The 19971-nt window shown below is 42.4% G+C and overlaps 1 protein-coding gene across 1 annotated transcript; it reads left to right on the forward strand.

The window, feature by feature from the left end:
- Positions 1-5772: 5772 nt before the first annotated feature.
- Positions 5773-18552, forward strand: BORCS7 (BLOC-1 related complex subunit 7). The gene is made up of 5 exons (XM_061403310.1): positions 5773-5996; positions 15511-15573; positions 15676-15719; positions 16842-16862; positions 17667-18552. Exons 1-5 carry the CDS (start codon positions 5859-5861, stop codon positions 17716-17718), a joined length of 318 nt encoding a protein of 105 aa, XP_061259294.1. The 5' UTR covers positions 5773-5858; the 3' UTR covers positions 17719-18552.
- The last annotated feature ends 1419 nt before the right edge of the window (positions 18553-19971 follow it).

Here is a 19971-nt window from a genome sequence, read left to right on the forward strand (position 1 = left end):
CAATCTGTACAACCCTTTCCAATTTTCCAAATCAAGGAATCTAGTACACACAGTGGGTTCCTAACAACATGCCTCCAGAATGGTCTGTAGCCATAGTTCAGGCCTTCACACTGAGGCCTCACAGAGAAGCTCATGCACCCTCATCTCTGACTCCTCTGGTCTTAGTCCCTCTGCAGCTTCAGTCAGTCAGTTCAGTCGCTCAGTCGTGTCCGACTCTTTGCGACCCCATGAACTGCAGCACGCCAGGCCTCCCTGTCCATCACCAACTCCCGGAGTTCACTCAGACTCACGTCCATCGAGTCAGTGATGCCATCCAGCCATCTCATCCTCTGTCGTCCCCTTCTCCTCCTGCCCCCAATCCCTCCCAGCATCAGAGTCTTTTCCAATGAGTCAACTCTTCGCATGAGGTGGCCAAAGTACTGGAGTTTCAGCTTTAGCATCAGTCCTTCCAAAGAACACCCAGGACTGATCTCCTTTAGAATGGACTGGTTGGATCTCCTTGCAGTCTGGAGCCTCAGTGTCCTCTAATGTAGGGAAAATGATAATAGTGGCACCAAACATTGCATATAAGTCTTGGAAGTTGAACCAGTATTGAACCAAAGAAGCTAATGTTCCTAACAGACTGGGCCATCTTGATGCCAGTTTCAGCATAGCAGTAAATAACACGGTCAACACTTGTCCCTGCAAAACAAACAAAACTTCAATAACAAACCCACAAACAAACAACCCTAGCACTTTCTTCGAGGAGGATTCTTAAAACAACTCAGGACACCAGTACATAGAAATGCCCTTTCTCTATCACCACCCCATGAGGACCTACCTGTCTGGGATAGAACCATGGATTTCTTCCCCCAGTTCTACCCCAACTAACCTGCCTCGTGCTGTCTCTGTCAGCCTTTGTTTTCCTAGAGGAAATCACTCATCTCACTCCTTTATCCCCCTCCTCTCCTGGTTCACTCACCGTGAACAAGAGTTGAGATCATTTCCCTGGGCAGAAGGAGGAAGAGAAAGAAGATACTACCAGATACTAGTAATCTTTTATTTTTGTTTTTCACCAAGGCACAAGTATTTAGCAATGATCTTTGCAAACTTCTAAAGTGTTATAAAACTACATTAAGGTAAATAATCACCATCAATTAACTCACCAATCCTAAACATGAATGGGCTTCCTTGACACTCTTCTTGTAACTAATGCAAAAATTTTTGCACCAAATAATCATAACCTGACTCAAATCTAATTTTCATCACATAGCTTACATGTTTTAAGGACTTAGAGTGAAGATCCTTATCATTTATCTGATAAATACATTTTGCAGGTGACTATTTTCAAGCCTCTGGACTTTCTCAGTCACGTTCATACCCCATACCCATCATTTTTTAGTGTTGTCTTCAGCTCTGTTTCAGTCACACTTCTGCCATATTTGTCTTGCTCAGTCCCATCTAAGCGTCCATCCTGAAGCCTCCATTATCCCAAGAGGACCCAGTTCTTGACTGTGACTTAGCACATGTCATGCACTGAGATGTTGGAATCCCCTTCCTCAAGGGATGCCTCTTCCTTCCCCCTCACATTTGGCGTAGGCGGCCTCAATTCATGTTGTAGAATAGTGAATAAACGTTGTCTCCCCACCTCTGAGACACTCTTTCCCCAGACTCACTGCAGCTTCTCTATTGGAGTGGCTCTACACCAATCCTTCTTCTGTTACCATCACACCAAGCAGTCCTTCCTAAGACAAATACTCCTAAGCCTCTATCAAAGCCAGGCAGTGCTGTCCAGCTGGGAATAAAATAATGAGCCAAACAGATAAAAATCCCACATGGAGTGTGCATTCCAAAACGGGAGAAGTGGATGCCCTAGATAGCTCGCATTCAATCTGAAGTTCAGTATAATTCAGTTGTTTTGATTTTACATTGAGTCAAGCGACTGCCCAGACTCCTGTGGTAGATATTCTGCAAAGACGGTACCACCAACTCCTCCTAAACCTGCAGACACGGGACTACTCCTCCCATCGAGAGGAAGAGTCTGTTTCCTCTCTACCTGAACCTGAGCTGCCGTGTGACTCGATCAACAGTATCCTCAGAAGTTACCACTGTGCCAGTTCTGGACCTAAGAAGCCCAATAGCTTCCTCCGTCTGGGAAACCAGGTACCATGTAAAGAAGTTCAGCCTATCCTGCTAGAGAGAAGGCCATGTGGAGAGAAAGGCCCCAAGGAGGAGAACCGTGGCACCCCGAGTAACAGCCAGGACAAAGGCCACAGACATGTGAGTGAGGCCACCTCCTACCTTCCAGCCACCAGGTGAATGCAGCCCCTTGAGTGAGCCCAGCAAACTTCACTGGAGCAGAGACCACTACCCATGATGAATTTCTGAACTATAGCATCACAATCAATAAAGTGGTGGTGGTTTTAAGCCACTAAATTTGGGGGTGATTGTTAGGCAGCAATAGATAATGAAGATCCGGCCTTCATGAGACAGAGTTCTTAGCCAGAGTCAGGGGTGGTATCTTCTATGTGTTTCTAGGCCTTCATTATATCCATTACAGTTAGGGATTCCGTTGTGGCTCAGGTGGCAAAGAATCCACCTGCAGTGTGGGAGACCTGGGTTCAATCCCTGGGTTGGGAAGATCCCCTGGAGAAGGGAAAGGCTGCCCACTCTGGTATTCTGGCCTGGAGAATTCCATGGACTGAACAGTCCATGGGGTCATAAAGAGTTGGACATGACTGAGCAACTTTCACTTTTCACTGTAGGCAAAAAGGAAATACCCAGTCAAGGTCTGATGAATGACTATTTTTTTGTTTGTTTTTTAAACAGCTTTATTGAGTTAAAAATTACATAAAGTTCGCACACATAAAATGTACAGTTTCAGGACTTCAAGTAACTATCACAGAATCCAATTTTAAAATCTTTTCATCACCCCTCCAAAAAGAAACCCCACACCCACTACAGTCACTTCCTATTTTCCACCAACCCCCAGCCCAGCCCTAGGCAACCACTGATCTACATTCTTTCTGTCTCCCTGGTTTTGCCTATTCTGGACATTTTGTATAAGTAGGATCATACACTATCTGGTCTTTTATGACTGCCTTCTTTCACTTTGCACTCTGATTTCCAGAGTTATCACATTATTAAACTCAAAAGTCCAGTGTTCACTAAAAAAAAATCACAAGGCATACTAAGGAACAGCAAAGTATGGTGCACTCAAAGGAATAAAATAAATCAATAGAAACTGTCCCTGAGAAAGACCTAAGGTCTGATATACTAGACAAAGACTTCAAAGTAACTGCCTTAAGGATGCCCAAAGGACTAAAGGGAGATATGGAAAAAGTCAAGAAAACAATGTGTGGACAAAATGGAAATATCAATAATGAGACAGAAAACTTAGAAAGAACCAAAAAGAAATTCTGGAGCTAAAAAGTATAATTGAAATTAAAAATTCATTAGAGAGATTCAAAGGAGATTTAAGCAGACAAAAGACTCAGTGAACTTGAACATAGGACAATGGACAGATTCTGATATCCTGGTTTGCAAAAAGGATCCCCTGAGGTAAGCTGTCATTGACTGAACATATTTCAGACAAGTTCTGATGATTTTCTATTAGTTTTCTATTGCTGCATAACAATATTACTGCACACATAGTGGCTTAAAGCAACACATGTTTATTACCTTATCATGTCTGTGGGTCAGTAATCCAAGGACAGCTTTTCTGGGCCATGCAGGGTCTTAGAATGCTGCAGTCAAGGTTGTGGCCAGGTTCTCATCTAGAGGCTTGACAGGGGAAGGATCTGCTTCTCTACCTGCCTGGTTGTTAGTACTATTCAGTTCCTTTGGGTTGTTTGACTGAGAGCCTCCTTTTTTGCTGACTGTCAGCTGGAGCTCAGCCCTTAGGCACTAGATGGTACTTACAGTTCTTTGCTGCATGGAGTTCTCCGATGGCCGCTTGCTTCCTCACAGCTCAAGAGGGAGAGACTCCAGCAAGATGAACCCTACAATCTTATGTAATGCAATCACATAATCTCATACATGTAATTACATATCTCCCATCACCTATGCATATATGAATGTTTGGAGGTCACATGTCCTGCCCACAAGTAAGACAGGAGGATTACACAGGGCATGAACACTGGGAGAGACAGATCATAGAAGCCAGCTGTCAGTAGCCAGTTTACTTACCACAGGTGGCTACTTGTTACCATGGCTCTAGAACAACTGATCTTTTCCTAAGGTTATGGGTGTGAAGCAACTGGCATCTCCTGCACTGCTGCTGGGAATTCAGTGGTAAATAACTTTGGAAAATGGTTTGGCAGTCTTTTGAAAAGTTATAGACTTACCATATGACCCAGCCATTTCATTCCCAGATACTACCCAAGATTAATGAAAAGAAACTCACATAAAGACTTGTATGTGAATGTTTATAGCAACTGTATTCATCATAACCGCCAAAAGGAAACAGCCAAAATGTCCATCAACAGGTGAGTGGATCAACAAAATAGATCTATCGATACAATGGTCTATATCTCAGCAGGAAAAAAAGGAACAGACTAGTGACACACACAACTAAGTGAATAACTCTCAAAATTGTTATGCTCAGAGAAAGAAGCCAAAAAAGTATTTCCTGTATGATTCCATTTATATAAAATTCTAGAAATCCAAACTAACCTATAGTGCTAGAAAGCAGATTTGTTGCTGGCTAGAGTGAGGGATAGATGGACTACAAAGGGGCACTTGGATACTTGTGGGAGTGATGAAAATGTTCTGTATCATAATAGTTGTAGTAATTCACAGGTGTACACATCCATCACACTCATCAAATTGTACATTACAAAAATATTTTGGGGGGCATGCTGTGTGGCCTGTGGGACCTTTGTTCACTGACCAGGGATCAACCTGCACCACCTGCATTGGAAGTTCAGAGTCTTAACCACTGAATCACCAGAGAAATCCCCAAATTGTACACTTCAAAAGAATGTAGTTATTTGAACATAAATTATACCTTAATAATGTTAAGAACAAGAATTAAATGAAAGAATCAGAGACATCTGAATATAGACACTTGGAAGATAAAGTAATGTTGATATTTAATATAGGTGATTTTAAACAAAATTTGCCAGTGTACCGTTACCTCTCTCTGGTGCATTGGCCTGAAAATAAACAGCTACATGAAACATTTCAGATATTAATTCTTTTCAAGGTGATCATCAGTTTGCTTTAATAGAACAAAGGGATCATTTATCATTGAAAATTACCAGAAAGGTTAAGCATTTTCCATACCTATTGGCTATCTCATTTACCCTTATAATTGTCTGTTTTGTGAACTTTGCCACTTTTTTCTGTTGGCTTTTTCCTCCTGGATCTTCTGTTTGTTTACTTGTCTCCTCAGCCTGGGAGTTTACTGCATCTCATTTTTCTATCCTCAGTCCAACAGTGTTTGGTGTTTCGTTCACGAAATGTTTGTTAAAATTGAATTGAATGATCTTAATTCTCAGAACGCTTGGGAGATTTAATTTTATTATTTCTATTTTACAGACGAGGAACACAAGATGCAAACGCTGAAGAATCTGCAGTCACGCAACTAACCGGCAGAATTGGGACTGTAATCCATCACACCTTTTGATTTTAAACCATAGGTTTACTGAAATTGTCCTCCATCCTCTTCGTTGATGTTTCACTGAGCCGCGTCTTCTTCAGGATATCAACTGAGTATTTTAAATTTAAGTGGGCAAAGCACAACCTCCGCTAGGCGCATGCGTCCCTTCCTTTTCCCACGGTAGGAAAAAAAGACACCTCCTTTCCTTCCGCTTTGCACATCTTTTGGCCCGGGCGACTCGCCATCGCCCGTGGGGAGGCGTTCACTGGCCGAAGTGATGGCGACCGGGACCCCAGATTCGCAAGCCCGATTCGGTCAGTCCGTGAAGGGGCTTCTGACGGAGAAGGTGAACACCTGTGGTACTGACGTGATCGCTCTAACCAAGCAGGTTCTGAAGGGCTCCCGGAGCTCCGAGGTAAGCTAGGAGTGACCTCTCCGGGCCTAGCACCCTGGGAATCTCTTTTCTTCCTTGTCTGTGTGGAAGGAGGTGGGGTGGCCGCATTGCATCCTGGGAATTGTAGTCCGTGAACTAGCGGAGACGAGAGGAGAGCTCGTTCGCGGAGGGCGTGCTTTGCACTCGGGTGTGTCTCTGGACAGGACTAATGGTTCTACGAGCCGAGGAGGGAGCAGAGGGGAATGGGGTGGGGAAGAAACCAAAGGATAAGAATCGGTGCTTTAAAGCATACATTGCGCTAGGAGACGGATGAGATAGTGATTCTATCGAGTTCCTCATTTTTTTCCTCAGAGTTGTCTTTAGTGAAGATCTGTCCCTTTTGGCCCCCAAATTCCGCGTGGTTTTGCCCTCAACATCCCAGATTCCTTTCAGACTTTATTTCTGCGCTGTCTTCCTTGCTGCACTGGGGGCTTTCTCTAGTTGGGACGAGTGAGGGGCCTCTCTCCTTTTGCTGTTCGCGGGCTTCTCTTTGCGGTGGCCTCTCCTGTTGCGGAGCGCAGGCTCTAGGGCGCGTGGGCTCAGCAGTTGTGGCGTGGGGGCCTAGTTGCCCTGCAGCATGTGGGATCCTCTCCGACCAGGGATCCAACTGGCCTCCCCTGCATTGCAAGGCGGATTCTTAACCACTGGACCACCAGGGAAGCCCCCTTCAAGACTCTTCTATATCGTGTGTCCACAGATTCATTCTTTTCTGACTTGTCTTTCTGGTCACGTTTTTGGTTTTCTGTTAGCTTTCTCCTTTGCCATGATTTTCCTCTCATCATCCTCCGGCTAGTTCCATGAATGGGATTGTTTGATGGCTTTTCACACCAGCAAGCTTTATATGTGTACGCTTTCTCCTAAAAGAGACCTATCCATTGTACCTTGAGAATTCAACCAAGTGAAATGAAACTGTATGTCCACACAAAGACTGGTATGTGTTCATAGACATTTATCCAAAATAGCACCGAATTGGAAGCAATCCAAATGCCCATATGGCAGGTGATTGGACCAACAAAATAGGTCTAATGACCCAGCTTGTCAACTTCTAGGTTTTTACCCAGGAGAAAGGAAAACATGTCCATCGTTTTGTTACAGAGACCAGCCACGCACATGGTGTATCATGTAAGAAGTCCAGGTTTGGATTCTTTAAAATGGAAGATATCTTAAATATGCTTGCAGAATAATCTGGGGACAGAGTCTTTAGGTTTCTATAATTTCTCCTGTAGACCATTGTCTTGCTCATAATTCATCCAATAGCAGTGTATCTTAGCTACTCATTTTCAACAAGTATATTTGATTTTATAGTAATAGCAACTCTTTCTCCCCCACTCTTCTTTTCCTCATATTTCATCATTATTCCATTAAGTTATATAGTTCCTTTAGCAAGCATGATATGTCTGCAAGTCTTCACCTTCATATATGAATGTTCAAAGTATTAGTTTAGGGTCTGGTACAATTATCTTTACAAAATTAGCTTTTACCTTATGTCCTTAGTTTCTATTGATAGTGACTATAAGAAACAACTGTATAAAAAATGTGTTTACCATAACACTATTGTTGAAGTAATTGATCTGGTGATCCCAGATAGGCTTTGTATGAAGTTCCACATGGTATACTCATTTTAGGATCCAGAGGGCTTCCCAGGTGATTCGGTGGTAAAGAATCCGCCTGCTAGTGCAGGAACTGTGAGTTCGATCCTTTGGGTTAGGAAGATCCCCTGGAGAAGAAAAAGGCAGCCCACTCCAATATTCTTACCTGGAAGAGCCCATGGACCGAGGAGCCTGACAGGCTATAGTCCACAGGATCGCAAAGAGCCAGACACAACTGAGCACACCCTCAGGCATCAGAGGAAAATCTACCTGTTTTAAAGAATTGTTGTGTCGCCTTTCACCAAATAAGAATTTATGAAACTTACTGTGCTTCATGTTTTACCTTGGTAAATTACCAAGTTTTTACTAAAACTACCACAGTCAGTTTTAGTGGTAGACACATCTACTTCTCCTTTTCATGATTTTTTAGATTCTTTTTCTGTTATTTTTTTTAATGTGTGTATTTTATGTAGCTTAATTCATAAATCTTCATAATCACTGATAAAGGAAGTGCTTTTCTTACAGAGAGGAGTTTGACTTGTCCAAGTTCATGCAGTAGCTGGGAAGAGGTAGTACTAGGATTCAAACCTAGGCAGACTGGTTCTAAACCCACACTCTTGGATGCCACTTCTCGTGGCCCCTAACTGGATTAAGTGGTCAAAAAGCCACAGTACCACTGTTGACTGCCCTGAAGTGGCTTGCTGCTTCCAGTTCCAGCCCCTCATGTATTTTTCGCAAGAGTTTCTTCTGTAGTAGATTTAGATAGGGTGCTCAGTAAGTGGTATGGATTGAGTTAAGCTGAAACCAGTCCAGTTTTCTGGGACAGAGTTGATACACTTCTCAAGCCGGAACTTTGTCTTTTTTTAAATATTGGTTAATATTTTATTTATTTTTAAATTGGAATATACATCAGTTCAGTTCAGTTCAGTCGCTCAGTCCTGTCCGACTCTTTGCGACCCCATGAGTCGCAGCACGCCAGGCCTCCCTGTCCATCACCAACTCCCGGAGTTCACTCAGACTCACGTCCATTGAGTCAGTGATGCCATTCAGCCATCTCATCCTCTGTCGTCCCCTTCTCCTCTTGCCCCCAAACCCTCCCAGCATCAGAGTCTTTTCCAATGAGTCAACTCTTTGCATGAGGTGGCCAAAGTACTGGAGTTTCAGCTTTAGCATCATTCCTTCCAAAGAAATCCCAGGGCTGATCTCCTTCAGAATGGACTGGTTGGATCTCCTTGCAGTCCAAGGGACTCTCAAGAGTCTTCTCCAACACCACAGTTCAAAAGCATCAATTCTTCGGCGCTCAGCCTTCTTCACAGTCCAACTCTCACATCCATACATGACCACAGGAAAAACCACAGCCTTGACTAGACGGACCTTTGTTGGCAAAGTAATGTCTCTGCTTTTGAATATGCTATCTAGGTTGGTCATAACTTTCCTTCCAAGGGGTAAGCATCTTTTAATTTCATGGCTGCAGCCACCATCTGCAATGATTTTGGAGCCCAGAAAAATAAAGTCTGACACTGTTTCCACTGTTTCCCCATCTATTTCCCATGAAGTGATGGGACCGGATGCCATGATCTTCGTTTTCTGAATGTTGAGCTTTAGGCCAAGTTTTTCACTCCCCTCTTTCACTTTCATCAAGAGGCTTTTTAGTTCCTCTTCACTTTCTGCCATAAGGGTGGTGTCATCTGCACATCTGAGGTTATTGATATTTCTCCCGGCAATCTTGATTCCAGCTTGTGTTTCTTCCAGCCAAGCGTTTCTCATGATGTACTCTGCATAGAAGTTAAATAAGCAGGGTGACAATATACAGGCTTGACGTACTCCTTTTCCTATTTGGAACCAGTCTGTTGTTCCATGTCCAGTTCTGTTGCTTCCTGACCTGCATACAGATTTCTCAAGAGGCAGATCAGGTGGTCTGGTATTCCCATCTCTTTCAGAATTTTCCACAGTTTCTTATGATCCACACAGTCAAAGGCTTTGGCATAGTCAATAAAGCAGAAATAGATGCTTTTCTGGAACTCTCTTGCTTTTTCGATGATCCAGCGGATGTTGGCAATTTGATCTCTGGTTCCTCTGCCTTTTCTAAAACCAGCTTGAACATCTGGAAGTTCACAGTTCACATATTGCTGAAGCCTGGCATGGAGAATTTTGAGCATTACTTTACGAGTGTGTGAGATGAGTGCAATTGTGCGGTAGTTTGAGCATTCTTTGGCATTGCCTTTCTTTGGGATTGAATGAAAACTGACCTTTTCCAGTCCTGTGGCCACTGCTGAGTTTTCCAAATGTGCTGGCATATTGAGTGCAGCACTTTCACAGCATCATCTTTCAGGATTTGGAATAGCTCAACTGGAATTCCATCACCTCCACTAGCTTTGTTCATAGTGATGCTTTCCAAAGCCCACTTGACTTCACATTCCAGGATGCCAGGCTCTAGGTGAGTGATCACACCATCGTGATTATCTGGGTCGTGAAGATCTTTTTGTACAGTTCTTCTGTGTATTCTTGCCATCTCTTCTTAATATCTTCTGCTTCTATTAGGTCCATACCATTTCTGTCCTTTATCGAGCCCATTTTTGCATGAAATGTTCCTTTGGTATCTGTGATTTTCTTGAAGAGATCCCTAGTCTTTCCCATTCTGTTGTTTTCCTCTATTTCTTTGCATTGATCGCTGAAGAAGGCTTTCTTGTTTCTTCTTGCTATTCTTTGGAACTCTGCATTCAGATGTTTATATCTTTCCTTTTCTCCTTTGCCTTTCGCTTCTCTTCTTTTCACAGCTATTTGTAAGGCCTCCCCAGACAGCCATTTTGCTTTTTTGCATTTCTTTTCCATGGGGATGGTCTTGATCCCTGTCTCCTGTACAATGTCACGAACCTCATTCCGTAGTAAGACAGTATGTGTTGCAAGAGGGCATCAGAGGGCAAACACACTGAAACCTTACCCACAGAAAACTAGTCAATCTAATCACACTAGGACCACAGCCTTGTCTAACTCAATGAAACTAAGCCATGCCCGTGGGGCAACCCATGATGGGCAGGTCATGGTGGAGAGGTCTGACAGAATGTGGTCCACTGGAGAAGGGAATGGCAAACCACTTCACTATTCTTGCCTTGAGAACCCCATGAATAGTATGAAAAGACAAAATGGTAGGATACTGAAAGAAACTCCTCAGGTCAGTAGGTGCCCAATATGCTACTGGAGATCAGTGGAGAAATAACTCTAGAAAGAATGAAGGGATGGAGCCAAAGCAAAAAGAATATCCAGCTGTGGATGTGACTGGTGATAGAAGCAAGGTCCGATGCTGTAAAGAGCAATATTGCATAGGAACCTGGAATGTCAGGTCCATGAATCAAGGCAAATTGGAAGTGGTCAAACGAGATGGCAAGAGTGAATGTCGACATTCTAGGAATCAGCGAACTGACATGGACTGGAATGGATGAATTTAACTCAGATGACCATTATATCTACTACTGTAGGCAGGAATCCCTCAGAAGAAATGGAGCAGCCATCATGGTCAACAAAAGAGTCTGAAATGCAGTACTTGGATGCAATCTCAAAAACAACAGAATGATCTCTGTTCGTTTCCAAGGCAAACCATTCAATATCACAGTAATCCAAGTCTATGCCCCAACCAGTAACGCTGAAGAAGCTGAAGTTGAACGGTTCTGTGAAGACCTACAAGACCTTTTAGAACTAACACCCAAAAAAGATGTCCTTTTCATTATAGGTGACTGGAATGCAAAAGTAGAAAGTCAAGAAAACCTGGAGTAACACGCAAATTTGGCCTTGAAATACGAAATGAAGCAGGGAAAAGACTAATAGAGTTTTGCCAAGAAAACGCACTGGTCATAACAAACACCCTCTTCCAACAACACAAGAGAAGACTCTACACATGGACATAACCAGATGGTCAACACCGAAATCAGATTGATTATATTCTTTGCAGCCAAAGATGGAGAAGCTCTATACAGTCAGCAAACACAAGACCAGGAGCTGACTGTGGCTCAGACCGTGAACTCCTTATTGCCAAATTCAGACTTAAATTGAAGAAAGTAGGGAAACCACTAGACCATTCAGGTATGACCTAATCAAATCCCTTATGATTATACGGTGGAAGTTTTATACATAGTAGTGTATATATGCCAATCCCAGTCTCCCAGTTCATCCCATCTCCACCTTCCTCCCTTGGTATCTTCGTCTGTGTCTCTATTTGCTGAAATGGCAACCCACTCCAGTACTCTTGCCTGGAGAATCCCAGGGACATAGGAGCCTGTTGGGTGCCGTCTATGGGGTCGCACAGAGTTGGACACGACTGACGCGACTTAGCAGCAGCAGCAGCAGCAGCAGCAGCAGACTGACTGGGCTTCCCAGGTGGTGCCAGTTGTAAAGAACCTGCCTGCCAATGCAGGAGACGTAATGAAAGACATAAGGAGGGCTCGATCCCCGGGCTGAGAAGATCCCCTGGAGGAGGGCATGGCACCCCACTCCAGGAGTCTTGACTGGAGAATCCCACGGACAGAGGAGCCTGGCAGGCTATAGTCCACAGGGTCTCAAAGAGTTGGACACGACTGAAGCGACTTAGCACACACGCGTGCATGCACGCATACCAACCGAGTCTTTTTACTAGATCTCCTACATGACACTTATCATGTACCATATTGCATTTTTCTATAGTTACTTAGGACTTCCCTCGTAGCTCAGTTGGTCAAGAATCCACCTACAATAAAGGAGACCTGTGTTCAATTCCTGGGTTGGGAATATCCCCTGGAGAAAGAAATGGCAACCCACTCCAGTATTCTTGCCTGGGAAATCCCATGGACAGAGGAGCCTGGCGGGCTACCGTACCTGGACTTGCAAGAGTCAGATACAACTTAGTGACTAAACCACCAACATAGTTACTTATGCATATTTTTGCCATTTTCTTTACTAGGCCCTGAGGTTATGGGAGTATTACTGATGTTCAGTCCTTCTTAGCCCACAGATCATTGCTTCCCTCTTCATCAGTCTCAACAAAGCTGTTTTGTGTGACTATAGGACAAACTGGTGTTGCGATAAGTATGAGCAAGCCTGGGGGAAAATTCATAGAAATGTACAAAGATTCTATACTCAGATCGTTTTACAGGTGAGTTTCAGATGTTGTTCCACTTTAAAGAAACCGAAACTGGAGATCTTAGGTAATATGTTATGTGTGTGGCTGGTTTCTGTAAGCAAAAAATGCAGCAATGTCAATGATTATGTCTGTCATCACAGAAAAGGCCCTGGTCCTGCATGCCCACAGCCCCGGCATTCCAGGCCATTTTAAGTCCCATCAGGTCTATCTTCTGAATAACTCGCAAGCCCCTCACCCTGCCGTTTTAAATTGTTACTTCTGTGGTTCGAGTTACTCTTATTACTTTTCTAGAATACTGCTATGTTCTCCTAACCAATCTCTCTACCTTCAGGCCTGCTCCCCCCCATCGCGCCCCCCCCCCCCCATCTAATCCATCTTGTTCACCACATGCTAAAACAGTCAATCTAATCATGTCACTTTTTTGTAGTATTATACTTCTGAATTCTAAGCACCAGCCTTTAGGTCTTAGCTTAGAAGTCACTTCTTTGGACTTCCCTGGTGGCTCAGTGATAAAGAATCCACCTGCCAATGCAGGAGACATGGGTTCGATCCCTTGTCCAGGAAGATCCCATATGCCATGGAGCAACAAAGCCTGTGGCTACAACTATTGAGCCTGAGCTCTAGAGCCTGGGAGATGCAGCTACTGAAGACTGCATGCCTAGAGCCTGTGCTCTGCAACAGGAGAAGCCACCACAATGAGAAGCCCACGCACCGCAACTAGAGAGCAGCCCCTGCTTGCTGCAACTAGAGAAAGCCACATGTAGCAACGAAGATCCAGCACAGCCAAGAATAATAAATAAATAATGAAATCAGGAATTAAAAAAAAAAAGTCACTTCTTTTTGGAAGCCTTCCCTGAGTGCCTACCCTGTAATGGGTTAGTCACCACTGCCCCCAAGCTCCCCCGGCATCTAGTGCGTCCCCCTCAGCACCTACCACCAGGTACATAGGACCTTTGTCCTCTCTAATTCCAGCCTGTGAGCCCCGAAAGGATGGAGGCTGTGTCTCTTACTGGCTTATAAACACTTAATAAATATTTGTTGAATGAATGAGGAAGATACTATTAGAATGTTCAATTTGTTGGTCACCATCCCTCAGAATCTTCAATTTGTTGGTCACCATCTCTCGTCTGTAGGAGTTTGGAGTTTGCCATTTAAAAGTGGCCACAGGGAGGAAACAGGAACTCTCCTACTTGGTGGGAATGCAAAATGGTATAATCTTAATAGGGAGGGTGATTTGGCAATATGTAGTTCTTGCCTGGAGAATCCCAGGGACAGGGGAGCCTGGTGGGCTGCCGTCTATGGGGTCGCACAGAGTCAGACACGACTGAAGTGACTTAGCAGCAGCAGCAGCAAAATTAAAAGCCTCTGATCCAGCAATCAGAATCAAGATTCTGAGTCTATCCAGAGATGTTGGCAAAAAGATACAAAAAGATATGTAAGGTATTTTTTTAGCACTACTTATTAATATGATAGCAAAAGACTGGAAACAGCCCCAAAGTCTTCAGTAGAAGACTGGTTAAATAATCTTATGAGACATCTCTACAGTGGAGTGCTCGGCAGCCCTAAAAGAACAGGTGGAGATTCAATATTTATTGTTGTAGGTCTATCTCAGTATATATTATCGAGTGGACATGGCATGATGTGGAAGAGTGCATATGGTAGGGTACATTTTATGTAAGATGGGCAAAATATATACACATGTCCATTGTTTTATAAAGGAACAATGGAAAGATAAACCAAAAACTAACTTTAAAAATATGTATGCATAGAGGAGTGATACCAGGAGAGGAAGAGGCTGGATAGAAGGTCTTATTTTATTGTTTTGCCTCTAGAAGCACATAAGATTTTACTAACTTTTGAAGTTAAAAAGAAAAATAAAAGTTGCTATAGGGAGAGAAGTCAGGAGGCTGGATCAGTGCCGATTTCTTGTTAATTGGAAGTCATCTGACCCAGGGGAACAGGGAAGATTGGTAGACACACGTAACAGGAGCTCCCTTTCACGGCTGGACTTCCTGTCTGCTGTGAACAGGGTGCCTCAGGAAGCAGAACCCCTCTGTTGATCTCTTCTTGCTGCTCAGTGCAGAGTCAGATCTGCTGACCACAGGCCACCCAGCTGAAACAGAGCTCACTCAGCCTCTCTCTCTCTCTTTCTCTCTCTCCGCCACAGGGCCCAGCTATCAGTGAATTCATTAAATTCCGCTGCCACCTTCCTCCATTCTTCTCTCTTCCCCAGCTCCATCTGACCATTCTTCACATGGTACTTTCCCACTGGTGAATCCCAAACGTCCTCCCACGTCTTTCCCCAGCGCCCTCCTCCCCTACCCACCCCCTACATCTGTGTTTCTCGTTCCATTTCTGAACAGCTACATCCCTTTGTCCTTTAAAGCCCTATCCTAACTCTTGCCCTCTCCCTCCCCCCAAACAGCTCCAAATCTCAAATTTGCCTTAGAGAGTCAGAAGTTAGGTTCTCATTGGGCTTGTGGAGCCAAAGTTTGTTTTCGCAGACTTTTCCTCTTGGCGCTTGATGAGTAAGCTCAGCATTCTGGAGGACTTGATTTCTCAGGCAGTGGCCTTTGGAACAGATGTCGAGCCCATGCCAGCACTGCCATAGTGACAATGAAATGGATTTTCAACATGAACAAATGGGAAATTATCCTCCTTTACATTCGGAGGGTTTGTATTTGTATGGAGTGGCAGAGTAGGGGGAGGAGAGAGGGCCCTGGGAGAACAGCTGCAGAGAGAAGATTACAGGAAGTTTGGAAATTTTGATTATTACCATTTTATTTTTGTCTTCCAGCTGCTAGGTCAGGCAGCTCGAAACATGGTACTCCAGGAAGATGCCATTTTACACTCAGAAGATGTAAGAAACAATTTCTGTTACGATTTGAGTTTTATATGCACAGTTTATGTGGCTTCTGGGAAGTGGAGTGCTCTATTTCTCTCTCTCTCTTTTTTAATGCAGAGTTTAAGAAAAATGGCAATAATAACAACTCATCTTCAGTACCAGTGAGTATGCGCTCTCCAGTGCCTGCTGCACTCGCTACAGTCGCTCTCTGCAGGCTGCTGCTTGTGGCCTTTGTGCTTTTGCTTATTTTCCTGAAGGCGGGAACCAGGAGCAAAGTGTCAGGAGGGTGGTGGGAGTGGGTGGGGAGGGGGTTAGTCAAGGATTGTTCCCTCTGGAATAGATGCCTGAGACTGCAGAAGTTGGTGTACAGGGTGCGGTCAGAGTGGCAATCACCTTTGTGAACCTCGCTCATATTTTGGGAGCTTCTTAGAGGGAGAGACTGCAAACCCCATAAGGCCAGGGCCCATCCAGGACCGCACACATGCATAGCCCTTGGCACTTGGTGGACACTTAAGTGGTATTTGCCAACTGTCTGTGCCTGAGGGCTTTCCCAGAGTGGCTGCACCTTCCCTGGGGAATGGAGTACATCGGTGACCTTTGTCTTACATTCCCACGTGCGTGCTAAGTCGCTTCAATTGTGTCACCTTAATGTATCTGACTCTTTGCAATGCTATGGACTATAGCCCTCCAGGCTCCTCCGTCCATGGGATTCTCCAGGCAAGAATACTGGAATAGATTGGCATGAGCCCTAACTACTATAAATCATCCAGCAGACTCTGAAATATAGAGACTCCCTTCTCCATTATAGTTTTGGACAAAATTACAATTTAATTAACTTTTCATCTTACTTCATTTTGCTTTTTATTTTATGCAGTTGATATTACACTTAGGTACCTATTGGAAAAATCTGACTGGGAATTTAACTCTTGATAGTTAAATAGCTAAAACATTCATTTTGGGGGTATGTACCTATCAGGTATGTGACCCCTCAGCTCCACGTACCCAAACTGAATTTGAGCCATCCTTATAGTCGGTCGGACCACGTCGCTCACTCTGATAGAGTATTATTACATCTTTAGGTGTAAAATCCATCTTTTCAGCAACTCTGTGCTCAGATAGTGAAGAGAGATTCAATAGCACAATCTTAGGATAGGATGGACAGAAATAGAAAATGTGACAAGCTGGAAATTTGTCCTTCCTATGTATATATCTGATCATAGATAACTTCTTCTAGGTTGCTACATTTTCTTATGTTTATTTTTCTCTTTCCTTCTCTGATTTAGGCAAGAAGCTATTCAGAAGAAGTAAGTAACCCCAATGGTAGAGGAGTAGGGGGCCAACTAACTGTAGCAAGCTGGGGGGAATTACACTGCTGGGCCTAGGATTAGTATAAAACTCTGGTTGACATAGACCCTTAAATTGATTTGTGTTCTAGGATAGCTCACTGAAAATATAAAGAATATTTCAGAGGCATGCAGTAAGTCAATTCACTTCTAGCACAGGTTTTCTAAAAGTTATAGGGTGTAGAGAACCAACCTTCAGGAGTAGACAACTTTTTACATTGGTAATATTTGTTAAGTAGAGTAAATGTGCTGTAGTCATTGAACAGACTTGTATGTTTGTATATGTGTATTTTTTTTAAGTGGACTAAATCAGTCGCTTGCAATATTGTTTATATAATAATTGGCTTTACAGATCTTTTCTTCGTATTTTAAACATGTCTGGTCCCCCCCGCCAGTGGACCAATATAAATTTTTGATTTAGCTTCAGCAGAACTATGCATATATATTTTGTGCAAATACTCTGTGCAAATCATTTGCACAATGAAATGTCTTTTTTTTTCCCACATCGGTTGATTTTTTTTTTTTCAGTATCTAGTTCTCCATTTTTCTAGGGAGAACATATGATATTGTACTTTCAGGGATAGTAAACTGTTACAAACAAAGAATGTAGAGAAATATACCCCTATCTCTGCACCCAGTCATGAATCTGACCCCATTAATAGCCCCCACATTTAAAGCCAAAAGAAAATATGATTGCATAGAGGGGTTGCTATGATGACAAGATGCCCATTGTAGATAAACTTTTTTCTCTATCCTAATTTACAGCGTTGAGCAGTCTTCAAATCTACAGGACCAGTTGAATCATCTATTGAAATAGAACGAGTTAGAAGAGGGCAAAAGCACTTCTTTGCCTGACCCTGAGGAGGAAGTATCTTACATACCATGTGCTATGGGTTTGATTTTCCATTTTCTTCTCCAAAAGTTAAGTTAGAAAAGATCTGTGATGATGAACAGTTTTTCCTGAAAGGAAATTAGATGACTAAATTTTAGAAGCACTTCTTAAATCAAACCAACCCACGTTCTTAATGAATTTTTAAGTTGTTCTGTTAGTTTGATATTAAAACAAAATTAAAAGATGTCTTAGTTTTTCCCACAGAATTTTAATATGTCAAAAGCCATGTTGTCTAAATGTGTTTCTTAAGCAAATACTGAGCAGTGTTTTAAATTCAGACTTAGAGATTCTACTGTGAATTTATAAGAATGATTAATATTTTTTAAAGACTTTTTTTTCTTTTAATCAGACTTTCAGGAAATATTTTAATTTCATGGTCACAGAATGATGATTAGGTAATACCAGTTGTTTTCTTTTCTAGTAACTAAGAAGAGATACTTATTTTATTTGTTGGAGCAAATTCCTTCATGAAAATTAGGCAAATGGTATCATATCTGGCCAGCTGTAACCTCCTGCCTTGACCTTCATTCCTAGGGTTTCTTTGTTGTTGTGACTCTTGATTAAGTGGCCTTGGGTTCATTTTGTAATTTTGCTAGTCGTCAGCAAATTCACTTGTATGACATTATTGCCAAGTGAGAATGCAGCTAAATTACCAAGATTGAAGTATAAGCTTGTGCCATGTAGAAAACCTTATGTTTGTAGACATATACCCGTGTTCACTGAATTTATCTTATTAAATGTCATTGCCTTTGTTCTCAAGTCTGAATGTCTATGCTTTGTTTGAATTTAAAATGGGACTCTAACCTGGTTTAGCTCCATTCTTAATTCACTAAAGTATTGGGAGAAAGCTGACTTAAGAAAATCGTGTTTTTACTGAAAGAAGAAAAGCAAATGTGAGTCCAGTTTAATTCATATTCTCTATCATCAAGTTGAGTAATCATGTTAGATTATACATATATTCCTCATTTTATATATATGCACATTAACTTAAAAAATAGGTATGAAGGGATTCACTTATGTATTCATTCTATAAACATTTATTACAATTATTAAATGTAAAGAGGCTCAATTTACCTTAAAAAGAATGGTTGCAAACTTACATCAATTGTCATATTATGAGTAAAACATCTGAAATATTATCTGAGGATGTTACCATCAGTTTCTATTTAGCATTTCGCTGGAAGCCACACCTGGTGCAGAAATTAAAATTAAATGTAACTATTAGCAATGAAGAGACAAAATTGTTATCATATAGTAGAATTATCTTCTTAGAAAATCCAAGGACTGATTTTTTTTAAAGTCACCAGTTTAGAAAACAAAGTTTAACCATCCAAATATACACAAAGCAAAGAAATATTTAAGATGAAAAAAATTAACGTATGCTGGAACAAATATTAAAGAATCAGTAATTGCTTAGGCTTCCCAGGTGGCTCAAGTGGTAAAGAATCTGCCTGCCAATGCAGGAGACGCAGGTTGGATCCCTGGAGGGGGAAGATCGCCTGGTTGAGGAAATGCTTATTCCCGTATTCTTGCCTGGAAAATCCCATGGACAGAGGAGGCAGGCAGGTTATAGTCCATGGGGTCTCAAAGAGCGGGACACAACTTAGCGACTCAACACATACACACTATTGTTTATGTTGTATCTGATAAAATAAATTTTACAACTTAATTTTCACAATTAAAATGAAAGATGAAATTTACATTAAATAATGAAACCCTAGTTTGTTGTTGTTCAGTCAGTCATGTTGGACTCTTTGTGACCCCATGGACTGCAGTATGCCCGGCTTCCCTGTCCTTCACCATCTCCCAGAGCTTGCTCAAACTCATGTCCATTGAGTCAGTGATGCCATCCAACCATCTCCTACTCAGTCATCCCCTTCTCCTCCTGCCTTCAATCTTTCTCAGCATGAGTCTTTTCTAATGAATCAGTTCTTTGCATCAGGTGGCCAAAGTATTGGAGCTTCAGCATCAATCCTTCTAGTGAATATTCAGGATTGATTTCCTTTAGGATTGACTGGTTTGATCTCCTTGCAGTCCAAGGCACTCTCAAGAGTCTTCTCCAACAAAGAACATAATGCCAAAATACATGAAAGAAAAGTAGACAATACGAGAATAGGCAGAAATGTATACATAATTTAATAGTTTGTTTCTTATAGAAATAGGTTATGTAGAATTAAA

Source organism: Bos javanicus, chromosome 26 (assembly GCF_032452875.1).
Source record: "Bos javanicus breed banteng chromosome 26, ARS-OSU_banteng_1.0, whole genome shotgun sequence".
NCBI classification, from domain to species: domain Eukaryota; kingdom Metazoa; phylum Chordata; class Mammalia; order Artiodactyla; family Bovidae; genus Bos; species Bos javanicus.

Bases quoted from the DNA above. Each gene is read 5' to 3' on its own strand.
- BORCS7 (XM_061403310.1), top strand. From the start codon at position 5,859: ATGGCGACCGGGACCCCAGATTCGCAAGCCCGATTCGGTCAGTCCGTG. The intron at 15,720-16,841 runs GTGAGTATGCGC...TCTCTGATTTAG, and splicing joins ACAACTCATCTTCAGTACCA to GCAAGAAGCTATTCAGAAGA. The intron at 16,863-17,666 runs GTAAGTAACCCC...CCTAATTTACAG, and splicing joins CAAGAAGCTATTCAGAAGAA to CGTTGAGCAGTCTTCAAATC.